This window comes from Hyperolius riggenbachi, chromosome 12 (genome assembly GCF_040937935.1).
Source record: "Hyperolius riggenbachi isolate aHypRig1 chromosome 12, aHypRig1.pri, whole genome shotgun sequence".
Classification (NCBI taxonomy): domain Eukaryota; kingdom Metazoa; phylum Chordata; class Amphibia; order Anura; family Hyperoliidae; genus Hyperolius; species Hyperolius riggenbachi.
Window position 1 is genome coordinate 40,082,376 of NC_090657.1, and position 16,522 is coordinate 40,098,897.

Sequence of the window (16,522 nt, forward strand, 5' to 3'; positions counted from 1 at the left end):
GAGGAGAAGGCCACGCTTTGTGAGACACAACAACCCAGGCCTTGCATGAGGACAAAAAGCGTGCGGATAGCATGCTTTGTACCGCCATGTAGTCATAAATGTAATAAAGATAAGAGGTTCAATAAACAGGGACCACGCGGCAACGGTAACCCAGCAGCAGCAGCAGCACACGTGATGGAACAGGAGGAGGCGCAGGAGGAGAAGGCCACGCTTTGTGAGACACAACAACCCAGGCCTTGCATGAGGACAAAAAGCGTGCGGATATAGCAGCAATGCTTTTTGCCGCCATGCAGTCATAAATGTAATACAGATGAGAGGTTCAATAAACAGGGACCGGAAACGCTAAACCATCCCAGATGTTCATCGGTCATGTTACTTGGTTGGGGTCCAGGAGTGTTGCGTAGTCGTTTCCAATCCAGGATTGATTCATTTTAATTTGAGTCAGACGGTCTGCATTTTCTGTGGAGAGGCGGATACGCCGATCTGTGATGATGCCTCCGGCAGCACTGAAACAGCGTTCCGACATAACGCTGGCTGCCGGGCAAGCCAGCACCTCTATTGCGTACATTGCCAGTTCGTGCCAGGTGTCTAGCTTCATGCCCGGTTTCAGGTCCAGCGGTGCCAGCCACAAATCCGTCTGTTCCTTTATTCCCCTCCAAATTTCCTCCCCTGTGTGCTGCTTATCCCCAAGGCAGATCAGCTTCAGCAACGCTTGCTGACGCATGCCAACAGCTGTGCTGCACTGCTTCCACGATCCTACTGCTGCTGGTGCTGGGTTAGCATTTCCGGATGAGGTACAGCTTTGAGATGCGTTGGAGGAGAAGGAGTCAGAGAGGTAGGTGCTGCTGTTGTTATCCAGCTGTTTGCGGCGTGGGCAACACCCGCGCCGTAGCAGGTGAGGAATCGCTGCCAGGCTCCACAAGGTTCACCCAGTGCGCGGTAAGGGAGATGTATCGACCCTGGCCGAACGCACTCGTCCAGGTGTCAGTGGTGAGGTGAACCTTGCAGGCAACGGCATTCTTCAAGCTTCGGGTTATTTAGCTGACCACGTGCTCATGCAACTCAGGCACTGCAGAGCGCGCAAAGTGGTAGCGGCTGGGAACCACGTAACGTGGGATGGCCACTGACATCATGCCCTTGAAGCTGTTTGTCTCCACCACTCGATATGGCAGCATTTCGCAGGCCAGAAGCTTGGCTATGCTGGCTGGCTGTTACTGCCACGGCCCGGGGGTCATTTGCTGGCAATTTCCTCTTGTGCTCAAACATCTCAGAAACAGACAACTCAACCGTAGCGCTGCACACCGAAGGGCTGTTGGTTGTTGTGTTTGATGAACACTGGGAGACCTCAAGAGCACTAGTCCGGAAAGTGACAGTGTCAGCATCGTCTGATGTTTGTGAATGTTGTGAACCACGCAATGGCTGGGCTACTGCTGCTGCTGAGGCGGGTCTGGTGGTGAGTCTGGTGAACCCAAGGGAGGCAGTGTTGCTGGTGGTACCCTGTCCTGCCGCGTTTGCCCACAGAGTGGGATGTTTGGATAGAATGTGGCGGCTCATGCTGGTGGTGGAGAGGTTGTTAATACTTTTCCCCCTGCTCAGGCGGGTCTTGCACACCTTGCAAATCGCCATGGTAACATCCTCAGTGCAGTCTTCAAAGAAAGCCCAGACTTTAACTGGCTGAGGACTCGGACCTCGTGCGTGATGTGCTGGTGCTGCTTAACCCACTGCTGGACGCTTGAGAGGTCATCCAAGTAATTATCTGGTCCTGTTCTTTTGGATCTGTGAGGGTTGTTGTCCTGGACAACATGGGCAGTATTGAGTGGGTTTTCTTGGGTGCTCCCCTGTGGCCTGTACGTGAACCGTCAGGGGAAACACCTCTTCCCTTGCCCCTCCCTCTTTCACCGGATTTCTTCCTCATTTCACTTATCCTTAAAGTACACGCTGACTGGCAGCAGTACAGTGGCAGTACAGAAATGCTATACAGTGGTGGGTGAGCGGTGTACCACTATTGTCAGCAGTGACACAGAGCACAATGCTATACAGTGGCGGGTGAGCGGTGTACTACTGTTCCCAGCAGACACAGAGTGGAAGTAAACACAATGCTATATAGTGTGGCTGAGCCGTGTACACAGAGTGGCATTAAACACAATGCTATATAGTCTGCTATATAGTCACCCCGAACAGGGTGATGTTCTGCAGAACCCGAACAGTGGCAAACACTGTTCGCCCAACACTACTGGGAGGGAACGCAGATTTTAGTACCTAAACACACGATACAACATGTTTTCCGGGGTCGGACTCTGAGGCACATACAGATGGTCCCGATCATCATCCTCATCATACAACTCTTCTCCTGAGTCTGACCCACCCACCACCTCTGCCACCCCAACATCCCCAGACACAGACCCCTCATCGTCCTCAACATTAACTTGGGATGCTGGCCTGAGCCAGACCTCCTCCTCCACATCAGGCCCCATCATCTCCTCAATGGCAGCCCTCATTAATCGCTCTGGCGACGGACTGATGGACACAACGTTCTCCTCCGGGGAGGGCTGCTGCTGACCACTGGCTGCTGGGGTGGATGTTATAGCTTGCGTGGGGCGTTGGCTGTTGCTGTTGTTGGGAGTGCTGCTCACAGCGGAGGTCTCTGGGGAACTCATGTTGAGCTCATATAGTGGTTGACGGTGAGTGGAGTATTACTGATCCCAGCAATATACACACTGACTGGCAGAGTACGCAATGCTATATAGTGTGGCTGAGCGGTGTACACAGAGTGGCAGTAAACACAATGCTATATAGTCTGGCTGAGCGAGCGGTGTACTACTGTTCCCAGCAGAATCAGAGTGGCAGTAAACAATGGTATATAGTCTGGCTGAGCGGTGTACATAGAGTGTCAGTAAACAATGGTATATAGTCTGGCTGAGCGAGCGGTGTACTACTGTTCCCAGCAGAATCAGAGTGGCAGTAAACAATGGTATATAGTCTGGCTGAGCGGTGTACATAGAGTGTCAGTAAACAATGGTATATAGTCTGGCTGAGCGAGCGGTGTACTACTGTTCCCAGCAGAATCAGAGTGGCAGTAAACAATGGTATATAGTCTGGCTGAGCGGTGTACACAGAGTGTCAGTAAACAATGGTATATAGTGTGGCTGAGTGGTGTACACAGAGTGTCAGTAAACAATGGTATATAGTCTGGCTGAGCGGTGTACACAGAGTGGCAGTAAACACAATGCTATATACTCTGGCTGAGCGAGCGGTGTACTACTGTTCCCAGCAGACACAGAACAGTAAACAGAATGCTATATAGTGTGGCTGAGCGAGCGGTGTACCACTATTCCCAGCAGACACAGAACAGTGAACAGAATGCTATATAGTGTGGCTGAGCGAGCGGTGTACCACTATTCCCAGCAGACACAGAACAGTAAACAGAATGCTATATAGTGTGGCTGAGCGAGCGGTGTACCACTATTCCAAGCAGACACAGAACAGTGAACAGAATGCTATATAGTGTGGCTGAGCGAGCGGTGTACCACTATTCCCAGCAGACACAGAGTGGCAGTAAACAGAATGCTATATAGTGTGGCTGAGCGAGGTACACAGAGTGGCAGTAAACAGAATGCTATATAGTGTGGCTGAGCGAGCGGTGTACCACTATTCCCAGCAGACACAGAACAGTGAACAGAATGCTATATAGTGTGGCTGAGCGAGCGGTGTACCACTATTCCCAGCAGACACAGAACAGTGAACAGAATGCTATATAGTGTGGATGAGCGAGCGGTGTACCACTATTCCCAGCAGACACAGAACAGTAAACAGAATGCTATATAGTGTGGCTGAGCGAGCGGTGTACCACTATTCCCAGCAGACACAGAACAGTGAACAGAATGCTATATAGTGTGGCTGAGCGAGCGGTGTACCACTATTCCCAGCAGACACAGAACAGTGAACAGAATGCTATATAGTGTGGCTGAGCGAGCGGTGTACTACTGTTCCCAGCAGACACAGAACAGTACACAGAATGCTATATAGTGTGGCTGAACGAGCGGTGTACTACTGTTCCCAGCAGACACAGAACAGTACACAGAATGCTATATAGTGTGGCTGAACGAGCGGTGTACCACTATTCCAAGCAGACACAGAACAGTGAACAGAATGCTATATAGTGTGGCTGAGCGAGCGGTGTACCACTATTCCCAGCAGACACAGAGTGGCAGTAAACAGAATGCTATATAGTGTGGCTGAGCGAGGTACACAGAGTGGCAGTAAACAGAATGCTATATAGTGTGGCTGTGCAAGCGGTGTACTACTATTCCCAGCAGACACAGAGTGGCAGTAAACAGAATGCTATATAGTGTGGCTGAGCGAGGTACACAGAGTGGCAGTAAACAGAATGCTGAGCGAGCGGTGTACTACTATTCCCAGCAGCGACACACAATGACTGGGGGGGACCCTGGCTAGCGTGGCTGGAGCGCGAACTACCCTGCCTGCCTACCCAAAGCTAAACCCACAGACAAATGGCGGAGATATGACGTGGTTCGGGTATTTATTTACCCGAACCACGTGACAGTTCGGCCAATCAGAGCGCGTTCGGGTCCGAACCACGTGACCCGTTCGGCCAATCACAGCGCTAGCCGAACGTTCGGGGAACGTTCGGCCATGCGCTCTTAGTTCGGCCATATGGCCGAACGGTTTGGCCGAGCACCGTCAGGTGTTCGGCCGAACTCGAACATCACCCGAACAGGGTGATGTTCTGCAGAACCCGAACAGTGGCGAACACTGTTCGCCCAACACTAGTAAATAGTGATTATTGTACATAAGCCAAGAATGGCCGCCTAATTGGGAAGGTACAATAAAAAGTGGTAATGAATAGACAAGTAAAAAAAATAAATTAAAAAAACCCTTTAATGGGCTATGTATTATGATAAATTGGAGCCTATACCTAAGTGTAGAGACAACGTAATAGTATTGCATGTAGAGACAAAAAAGAGTGGTGGAATACCTTAAGAACACGGGGCATGTTACATAATGAGCAGTATATATGGAGAAAGTGTGTGCATATACATATGTGTATCTCTGCAAATATGTCAAGTTAAATTCTAATTATGTGAGCCATTAGAAAGGCAGAGAATTTCAGGCATATAGAGGGGACAACGGTGTAATGGTATAAGTTTCAGGAGTACCAATCATGTGATTGAAGAAAGTACTCACTTATGGCTGCGCCACGTTAGTTGAATAGTGCCCGGAAGGGGAGAAGAGCATGCTTATATGTGAGGAGGCGGGGGCAGTGAAAGCGGCTTACCTATAATTGCTATCCAGAAATCCTGGGCGCCATAACGGGCGCACGAGCTGCCGGTGTTTAATTATAGTGGCATAGTGTTTGCCTATTTCCGGGTCTACGTGACGTAGGATTAGCCTACGTCACATCCTGCGGGACAAGACGGAGCCGCCGCCATATTGTGTGTGGCTGGCTGGTCCGTATGTGGGGAGGGGGCGCTGTCCGCCATATTGGATGTGGCTAGGGAGGGAGGAAAAGAGTCGCCGCCATGCTGTGTGTGGCTGGTTGGCAAAAGCATGGGGAGGGAGCTCCGGTGGCCATGATGGAGATCCGGGGAGGGAGCTCCGGTGGCCATGATGGTGGCCAAGATCTTCTGGGGCTCACCATTATTGGGGGAATTGAAGAGTGGTATGTGGGGGTAATCTCTTAAGGTTTATTGTATATTAATTGTCAATTATTTTTATTAATGGTGAATTCCTCATGTGGGTGAATCTCTAAATGTGTTATTTTCACATGTAATTTAATATGTTAGGATTTTATATGTTCATGGTTTTTACATATATTTTTATATATTTTTTTTTTATATATTGTTGTATGTATGTAATTTGTTTGTGATTCTGAGTGCCATCTGGAATTTTTTCTTTCAAAGCACAATTACTTGACCTGAGGAAGCGACGTGTAGTCGCGAAACGCGTTGTCTAAGGTGCACAATAAATGTCCTATCTATTTATCATTTTGAGAGTCATTCATTGCAGGTAAGACGTTATATTCTTACCATATAAATTGTTCAAAAACTAAGCACAACAGTATAACAACAAAGGGCGCCTCCGTGATCGACATTACCCAAAGATCTATTAGAGAAAAGGTAGAGAGTTCTCATGGGAAAGGGGGTATCAGCTACTGACTGGAATGGAGTTTATTCCTTGGTTAACATTCCTCTTTAAGGGACAAGACAATATACTGTGTACAGCTCTGCGTAAGATGTCGGAGCTATATAAATACTAAATAGTAATAATAAAAACTTTATAACTGAATGGGTTTACTTTTGATTACATACAAATTATAATAGGCATCAGAGTCTGAAATTGGTTCGAAATGTAAACACCATTATCCTGATCTAAACCCATGACTGATGCCACAGCCCTGATCTGAAGCCATGACCCTGATCTGAACCCATGAACGACGCCATGACCTTGACCTGAACCCATGACTCTGTAGCCATGACCGTGATCTGAACCTATGACAGACGCCATGACCTTGATCTGAACCCATGACTCGGTAGCCATGACCGTGATCTGACGCCATGACCTTGATCTGAATCCATGACTCAGTAGCCATGATCCTGATCTGAACCCATGACTCTGGAGCCACACCCCTGATCTGAACCCATGACTCAACGACATGACTGATCTGAGCCACTGACTGGAGTCCTCCTGACCCTGTTCTGACACCATGAACCTGATCTGAAGCAATGACTCTGTAGCCATGACCCTGATCTGAACCTTTCACTTTGAAGCCATGATCGTGATACAGCAGCCCTGACAGGTTCACAAAGTGATCTGTTTACAAAGTGAAGTGTCAACTGGCTTCACACTTATTAACATTAGCAACATTTCTCTGCGGCCTGGAGGTGCCTTGCTGGCCCCTACTCTATTGTCTATGGTTATGAAAATAGCTTACCTAGATGTGGATCCAGAAGGTGAGGCTGCTCCTGATAATTGTCCATAATAACTACAATAAAAGAAGAGAGGATGGTGAGACTCAGACAAGGGACATACAGGCTTCTCGTCTCCTACCCCTGCCTAATCCCCAAGCACAGAGTTCAATCTATTACCCCAGCAATCCCCCCTCCACCTCTACCCCCAAACAGATTCTGGATCAGCAGGACTCACTATGTCCCGCAGTCACACACATATGGATCTAGTAATTTGCAGTCTGGTTCGCTTACCTTTAAAGCTCTGCGCACACACCTCTCTGCTCACCGGCTCCATACAGGACATCTGCAGGTTGACAATCAGGTCTTGTGTCTGTTTGCTCTCCGTAAAAGATCCCAAGATGTTACCACTCGATACAATCTCCGGGCTGCCATCTTCCTCTCGCTCAGCACGGTCTGCCACCATTGTGATGATTCTGCACTAGAGACGCTCACGGCTCCCACCTAAGCACACAGAACAGAGGCTTTCCTGAGCCGCCATTATGTTGCTAGTTACAGCTGAATGATCTCTGTATGAGCACAGCACCATCGCAGGAATATATTCTCCTCCACATCACACATTGCAGAAGTCTAACCTGGCCAGGCAGATCTGGTTCCTGATTGGCTGCTATGGATGTCAGAATAATGCCAGTAGCTGCACCGTACAGAGGCGGTTATTCAGTTCCAAACACATCCAAACGCCAACAGGAAGTATGCGGCCCCTTTCACACTTCATGCGTTTCCATCTGATTATTGAGCCACATGCAACTGCAAGGACATCAGCGGCAGCGCTGATCCCAAATCCCGAGAACAGCTGTCCAAAACCCCAGATACAGTCCACTGGAGGGGGGGGGGGGGAATCAAAAGCAAACATTTTAGCCAGTTGAGAACTACAGGCTTACACCCCCCTCGCAACCAGGCAATTTTTCACACTTCTGCACTCTGCAGCTTTAACAGCTCACGGCAGGGCCATAGAACTTAACAAATGAATCTTACCTCCATTTCTTCACACAAATAGGCCTTTCTTTTAGTGGTCTGTGATAGCTGTTGTGATTGTTTTTTTATTTATTTCTATAGTTATTACTCCCTCCCCCCCCAAAAAAAATTGGCGTAAGGCTGTGATCCATATCGTTTTTTCCCACATCTCATAGGCATTAGCATAGGGGGAGCTGTGATTCTCATTCTATTGAGCAGGACTCACAACACAGTAAAAACATTAAATTGTGCCGCAAAATCAATTCACAATTTGTGCTCCCAATGTGAACTCGCCCTTACAGAGCTGGCTGCTGCGGCCATGTGGTTCAGTGAGTCAGGCTGTAATTCCTGTTTACTAATATGACCATGCCGTACTATCACAACAATGTGACGGACTCTGGCCCACTGGAGCATGGCTGGAGGAGATTTGTATAACTGAGAGATTGAGAGGTGAGAACCACAAGTGACAAGCAATGGAGGCCGATATCCCATGGCAAGAGGGAGGAGCAGCAGATTGACATTACTGCAGCTGCAAGAGAGACTGGGAAGCAAAGTTTTCAATTGAACAGACACAGCACAAAATAGCCTATTTATGCACTACCAGTCTACTCAACAGCACTCCAAGAGTTCAAAAAAGGCACTGCTGTTCTCCACATCATTTTAGAATGCTGAAAATGCGCAGGCCTGGGGTGCCGACGCCGCGGACCGCGAGTCGGGGCCGGCGAGGCACCTCCAGGCCGCAGGCCTGGGGTGCCGACGCCGCGGACCGCGAGTCGGGGCCGGCGAGGCACCTCCAGGCCGCAGGCCTGGGGTGCCGACGCCGCGGACCGCGAGTCGGGGCCGGCGAGGCACCTCCAGGCCGCAGGCCTGGGGTGCCGACGCCGCGGACCGCGAGTCGGGGCCGGCGAGGCACCTCCAGGCCGCAGGCCTGGGGTGCCGACGCCGCGGACCGCGAGTCGGGGCCGGCGAGGCACCTCCAGGCCGCAGGCCTGGGGTGCCGACGCCGCGGACCGCGAGTCGGGGCCGGCGAGGCACCTCCAGGCCGCAGGCCTGGGGTGCCGACGCCGCGGACCGCGAGTCGGGGCCGGCGAGGCACCTCCAGGCCGCAGGCCTGGGGTGCCGACGCCGCGGACCGCGAGTCGGGGCCGGCGAGGCACCTCCAGGCCGCAGGCCTGGGGTGCCGACGCCGCGGACCGCGAGTCGGGGCCGGCGAGGCACCTCCAGGCCGCAGGCCTGGGGTGCCGACGCCGCGGACCGCGAGTCGGGGCCGGCGAGGCACCTCCAGGCCGCAGGCCTGGGGTGCCGACGCCGCGGACCGCGAGTCGGGGCCGGCGAGGCACCTCCAGGCCGCAGGCCTGGGGTGCCGACGCCGCGGACCGCGAGTCGGGGCCGGCGAGGCACCTCCAGGCCGCAGGCCTGGGGTGCCGACGCCGCGGACCGCGAGTCGGGGCCGGCGAGGCACCTCCAGGCCGCAGGCCTGGGGTGCCGACGCCGCGGACCGCGAGTCGGGGCCGGCGAGGCACCTCCAGGCCGCAGGCCTGGGGTGCCGACGCCGCGGACCGCGAGTCGGGGCCGGCGAGGCACCTCCAGGCCGCAGGCCTGGGGTGCCGACGCCGCGGACCGCGAGTCGGGGCCGGCGAGGCACCTCCAGGCCGCAGGCCTGGGGTGCCGACGCCGCGGACCGCGAGTCGGGGCCGGCGAGGCACCTCCAGGCCGCAGGCCTGGGGTGCCGACGCCGCGGACCGCGAGTCGGGGCCGGCGAGGCACCTCCAGGCCGCAGGCCTGGGGTGCCGACGCCGCGGACCGCGAGTCGGGGCCGGCGAGGCACCTCCAGGCCGCAGGCCTGGGGTGCCGACGCCGCGGACCGCGAGTCGGGGCCGGCGAGGCACCTCCAGGCCGCAGGCCTGGGGTGCCGACGCCGCGGACCGCGAGTCGGGGCCGGCGAGGCACCTCCAGGCCGCAGGCCTGGGGTGCCGACGCCGCGGACCGCGAGTCGGGGCCGGCGAGGCACCTCCAGGCCATTACTGCTTCCTGTCTTAACTCTACACCCATCCAGAGGTTCTGTTCTGTTCTGTTCTGTTCTGTTCTGTTCTGTTCTGTTCTGTTCTGTTCTGTTCTGTTCTGTTCTGTTCTGTTCTGTTCTGTTCTGTTCTGTTCTGTTCTGTTCTGTTCTGTTCTGTTCTGTTCTGTTCTGTTCTGTTCTGTTCTGTTCTGTTCTGTTCTGTTCTGTTCTGTTCTGTTCTGTTCTGTTCTGTTCTGTTCTGTTCTGTTCTGTTCTGTTCTGTTCTGTTCTGTTCTGTTCTGTTCTGTTCTGTTCTGTTCTGTTCTGTTCTGTTCTGTTCTGTTCTGTTCTGTTCTGTTCTGTTCTGTTCTGTTCTGTTCTGTTCTGTTCTGTTCTGTTCTGTTCTGTTCTGTTCTGTTCTGTTCTGTTCTGTTCTGTTCTGTTCTGTTCTGTTCTGTTCTGTTCTGTTCTGTTCTGTTCTGTTCTGTTCTGTTCTGTTCTGTTCTGTTCTGTTCTGTTCTGTTCTGTTCTGTTCTGTTCTGTTCTGTTCTGTTCTGTTCTGTTCTGTTCTGTTCTGTTCTGTTCTGTTCTGTTCTGTTCTGTTCTGTTCTGTTCTGTTCTGTTCTGTTCTGTTCTGTTCTGTTCTGTTCTGTTCTGTTCTGTTCTGTTCTGTTCTGTTCTGTTCTGTTCTGTTCTGTTCTGTTCTGTTCTGTTCTGTTCTGTTCTGTTCTGTTCTGTTCTGTTCTGTTCTGTTCTGTTCTGTTCTGTTCTGTTCTGTTCTGTTCTGTTCTGTTCTGTTCTGTTCTGTTCTGTTCTGTTCTGTTCTGTTCATACTACACACTGTTATGAAGAGTGTTCAGATGAATTGCATAGTCCTTTGCAATAAAAAAAATCCTCCCCCCCCCCCCCCCAAAAAAAAAAAAATTAGATACCACTGCATTTCATTGCTGTCATTAAAGGACCTGCTGAGAACATTTCAGTAATAGTCATGTTGATGAGCACAAGGCTGGAGATCATTAGGCTGTCATTAGGCTTGACATGTTAAAAGGATGGTGATGCTTGAAATCATTGACCTTCTCTTGTTAATCATGGTGACCAGCAAAGGAACGCATGCAGCCATCATTGCATAGTATAAAAATGGCTTCACAGGCAAGGATATTGTGGTTACTAAAGATCAACAATTTATAGGATCATCAAGAACTTCAAGAAAAGCAGTTCAGTTCTTGGTAAGAAGGCTTCAGGACATCCAAGAAAGTCCAGCAAGTGCCAGGATTGTCTCTGAAAGAGGATTCAGCTGCGGGATCGGAGTGCAACCAGTCCAGAGGTTGCTCAGAAATGGCAGCAGGCAGGTGGAAGCACATCTGCACGAACAGTGAGGTGAAGAATTTTGGAAGAAAGCCTGGTGTCAAGTACAGCAAAGAAACCACTTCTCTCCCAAAAAAGAACCATCAGGGACAAATTGATCTTCTGCAGAAAGTATGGTGACTGGACTGCTGATGACTGGTGCAAAGTCATAGTCTCCAATAAAGCCCCTTTCCAATTATTTAGAGCATCTGGAAAAATACTTGTCAGGAGAAGAAAAAGGTGAGCACTACCATCAGCCCTGTGTCACGCCAACAGTAAAGCATCCTGAGACCATTCATGTGAGGGGTTGCTTCTCATCCAAGGGATCGAGTTCACTCACTATTTTGCAAAAAAAAAAAAAAAAAAACAGCCACAAAAAGAATGGTACCGAAACACCCTCCAACAGCAACTTCTTCCAACAAACCAACCACAGTTGGGTGAACAACAATGCATTTTCCAGCACGATGGGGCACAGTGTCATAAGGCAAGTGATAACTAAGTGGCCCAGAGACCAAAATATTGAAATTTTGGGTCCATGGCCTGTAAACTCTCCAGATCATAATCCCATTGAGAACTTGTGGTCATTCCTCAAGAGGCGGGTGGACAAACAAAAGCCAACTAATTGAGAAACTCAAAGAAGTGATTATTAAAGAATGGGTTGCTATCAGTCAGGATTTGGCCCAGAAATTGATTGACAGCATGCCCAGACAAATTGCAGAGGTCCAGAAAAAAAAGGGCCAACACTGCAAATACTGATTCTTTGCATACATCTCATGTAATGGTCAATAAAAGCCTTTTAAAAAAACTCATGAAGTGCTGATAATTATATTTAAGTACATCACATGCACAACCGAAACAATGATCTAAAAGCAGTTTAGCAGCAAACATTGTGAAAACCCATATATTTTACACAGTCTCAAAACTTTTGACCAGGAATGTTTACACACGGAATATAGAAAGTGTGTGTAAAAATATATATATACAAACATGTATTGTGTACACATAGTATATACTCTATATTCACACATAATAGGATCATACAAATGTATAATATATCTCTATATATCTATTTATGTGTGTGTGTACACACACACACACACACACACACACACACACACACACACACACACACACACACACACACACACACACACACACACACACACAGTTAGGAAGGGCAGCAAATGAGCCACTTCTCTCCACCCAAAAAAACATCAGTGACAGATTGATCTTCTGCAGAAAGTATGGCAACTGGACTGCTGATGACTGGTGCAAAGTCATATTCTCCAATGAAGCCCCTTTCCAATTGTTTGGGGCATCTGGAAAAAGGCTTGTCAGGAGAAGAAAATGGTAAGCACTACCATCAGTCCTGTGACAAGCCAACAGTAAAGCATCCTGAGACCATTCATTTGTGGGGTTGCTTCTCATTCAAGGGAGTGGGTTCACTCACAATTTTGCCAAAAAACACAGCCACGAAGAATGGTACAAAAACACCCTCCAACAGCAACTTCTTCCAACAATCCAACAAAAGTTTGGTGATGAACAATGTATTTTCCAGCACGATGGAGCACAGTGTCATAAGACAAGTGATAACTAAGTGGCTTAGAGACCAAAACATTGACATTTTGGGTCCATGGCCTGGAAACTCCCCAGATCATAATCCCATTGAGAATGTGTGGTCATTCCTCAAGAGGCGGGTGGACTAACAAAAACCAACTAATACCAAGAAACTCAAAGAAGCGATTATGAAAGAATGGGTTGCTATTAGTGATGGGCGAACAGTGTTCGCCACTGTTCGGGTTCGCCACTGTTCTGGTTCGGTTCAGCACCCCCCGAACACCTCATGGTGTTTGGGAGGGTGCTCAGCCACGCTGCCCGAACGTGCCTTCTTAGTTCAGCCGAACACAGCCGTGTCCGGCCGAACATAGCCCCCTATAGGGTCCCAGCATAAAGGGAGAGCATGCCCCGAGCGCGATGGGGGGGGGTCAGAAATGCCCCCCACCCCTCCCCGCTAAGCTCTCCCTTTTGCCGGTACTCTATGACGTTAAATTTAAGCCCCCAAAACTACCTGAGGAGGAGGGCAGGAAGCGGGCAGCCAGAGATGCTAGGCGCTAGTACCATCTGGTACTTCCGCCCTCTCTTGACGCACTTCCTGTTTACATGTGAAGTTGCGTCAAGAGAGTGCAGAAGTACTGCGATGATGCGTACGAGGGTACGTGTCATGTAGATGACGCGTACCCTCGTTCATGTCATCGCGGTACTTCTGTGCTCTCTTGACGCGACTTCAAATGTAAACAGGAAGTGCTTCAAGAGAGGGCGGAAGTACCAGATGGTACTAGCGCCTAGCATCTCCGGCTGCCCGCTTCCTGCCCTCCTCCTCAGGTACTTTTGGGGGGCTTAAATTTAACGTTATAGGGTACCGGCAAAAGGAAGAGCTTAGCGGGGAGGGGTGGGGGGCATTTCCGACCCCCCCGCGCTCGGGGCATGCTCTCCCTTTATTCTGGGACCCTATAGGGGCCCCAAAGGGACATGTTCGGGTTGGGTTCGGGGTTTGGCCCGAACATCGGGGGCATGTTCGGCCGAACTACCCCGAACATCGGGATGTTCGCCCATCACTAGTTGCTATCAGTCTAGATTTGACCCAGAAGTTGATCGAGAGCATGCCTAGACAAATTGCAGAGGTCCTGAAATAGAAGGGCCAACACTGCAAATACTGACTCTCTGCATAAATCTCATGTCATTTTCAATAAAAGCCTTTGAAACGTATGAAGTGATTCTAATATTTTTCAGTACATCACAAACAACTGAAACAAAGAGCTAAGAGCAGTTTAGCAGCAAACTTTGTGAAAAGTCACATTTTTGACAGTCTCAAAACTTTTGGCTAGGACTGTATACATAGTATATACTCTATATTCATACATTATATAATTACACAAACATGTATTGTATATACATACTCCATACAGATATAGTATATATAAAAAATGCATTGTGTATGCATAGAATATACACACACAATATATACAAATATTGCGTATTCATAGTATATACACACACATGTACAAACATGTATTGTGTGTATACATAGTATATAAACACATAATATACACCAACATGTATCGAGTATACACACACTAAATACAAACATGTATTGTGTATGCACACAAAATATACAAACGTATTTTGTATACATAGTATATACACTAACATGTATTGTATATACACACACAAAATATACAAACGTATTGTGTTTACATAGTATATCCAAACACGTATTGTGTGTACGTAGTATATACACTAACATGTATTGAGTATACATAGTATTTATTTTGTATACATACTCACAATATATACAAACGTATTGTATATACACCAACATGTAATGTGTAAATAAACTATATTAATACATTATATAAACATGTATTGTGCATACATAGTATATACAAATATGTATTGTGTATGCATAGTATACACACACTATATACAAACATTGTGTATTCATAATATATACATGTACATGTACAAACATTTGTGTGTATACAAAGTATATAAACACCAGATACACACAGAATTTACAAACGTATTATGTACACAGTGTACACACACACACACACACACACACACACACACACACACACACACACACACACACAGTGTATACATAGTATATCTATATTCATACATTAAACAAACATGTATTGTTTATACATACTATACACATTGTGTACTCATGCATAATAGAAACACTCAAAAAAATATTATGTTGGCATTTGTAACTTAATCATTCTATATTTTGGACATTCACATAAATACATACAAAATTACTTTCATTAACCAGCTGGGCGGTATGGACGAGCTCAGCTCGTCCATCACCGCCGGAGGCTGCCGCTCAGGCCCTGCTGGGCCGATTTGCATCAAATAAAGAGCAGCACACGCAGCCGGCACTTTGCCAGCCGCGTGTGCTGCCCGATCGCCGCCGCTCTGCGCCGATCCGCCGCGAGCAGCGGCGAAAGAGGGTCCCCCCAGCCGCCTGAGCCCAGCGTAGCCGGAACAAAAAGTTCCGGCCAGCGCTAAGGGCTGGATCGGAGGCGGCAGACGTCAGGACGTCAGCTGACGTCCATGACGTCACTCCGCTCGTCGCTATGGCGACGATGTAAGCAAAACAAGGAAGGCCGCTCATTGCGGCCTTCCTTGTTTATTCTGGGTGCCGGAGGCGATCGGAAGAACGCCTCCGGAGCGCCCTCTAGTGGGCTTTCATGCAGCCAACTTTCAGTTGGCTGCATGAAATAGTTTTTTTTATTAAAAAAAAACCCTCCCGCAGCCACCCTGGCGATTTAATCAGAACGCCAGGGTGGTTAAAAAAAAATAATGAACAGATGAAAAAAATCTATATCAAAAGTTGGTGTGTGTGTGGCTATAGGCTTCCTCACATCCTGTCTCTTCATGTAATCCAAGACACACTCCATGTGGAGATCAGGGCTCTGTGGGGGCCATACCATCACTTCCAGGACTTCATTACGCTGAATATACTTCTTACTCACTTTGGCTGTGTGTTTGGGGTTATATTCCTGCTGTAGATTACATTTCAGGCCAATCATACGCCTTTCTTTCTGATGGAAAAGGAGAACAAAATTATGCAGAAAATCTTGCATGCAAGCACATCCAAACCAAAATACACGTCAAATTGCGCACTGGAGAAAAAAAATAAATAAATAAAAATAAAACACACACCATTGGAGGAGGAGGTGCAACACAGAAAAGATAAATAACTCAAAATAGGAACATTGTCACCCAAAGGATTAAAAAATGTTTTGATCCCATCCATCTGACTTAAAGGAATCATCAGGGTAAAAAAAAAAAAAACAAAAAAAAAAAAAAAACAGTGTTGCTCACCTGGGGCTCTCTCTAGCCCTTTGCAACCGACTGTCCCACGCCGACTGATCCGCTTCTCTCCACTGCCGTCCCAGACTCCCCGCACAGTGCAGAGGACGACCTCAATGTCATCCTTCCTGCACCTGCGTGAAGCGTCGCTGTCAATCATGGCCACATTGTCCGCGGTGCACAGGGCAGGCACAGTAGTTCTGCACCGTGCGGAGAGCCCAGGACAGCGGCGGAGAGTGGAGCAGTCGGTGTGGGACAGTCGGCTGCAAGGGGCTGGAGAAAGCCCCAGGTGAGTAACACTGAATTTTTTATTTTTTTTGCCTGAAGATTCCTTTAAGTGAAGATGAGGAAGTCT

General features: G+C 49.0%; 1 protein-coding gene across 1 annotated transcript in view; it reads right to left on the reverse strand.

Moving 5' to 3' along the window:
• Window positions 1-7,426, reverse strand: part of LOC137541109 (tubulin-specific chaperone D-like) — a 1,052,576-nt gene extending 1,045,150 nt beyond the window's left edge. The window contains exons 1-2 of the mRNA XM_068262255.1: window positions 7,221-7,426; window positions 6,953-7,003 (exon numbers count right to left, since the gene is read on the reverse strand). Coding sequence (XP_068118356.1) covers window positions 6,953-7,003; window positions 7,221-7,392 — 223 coding nt within the window. The 5' untranslated portion in view covers window positions 7,393-7,426. The remainder of the gene's footprint in view (window positions 1-6,952; window positions 7,004-7,220) is intronic.
• Between the last annotated feature and the right edge of the window lie 9,096 nt (window positions 7,427-16,522).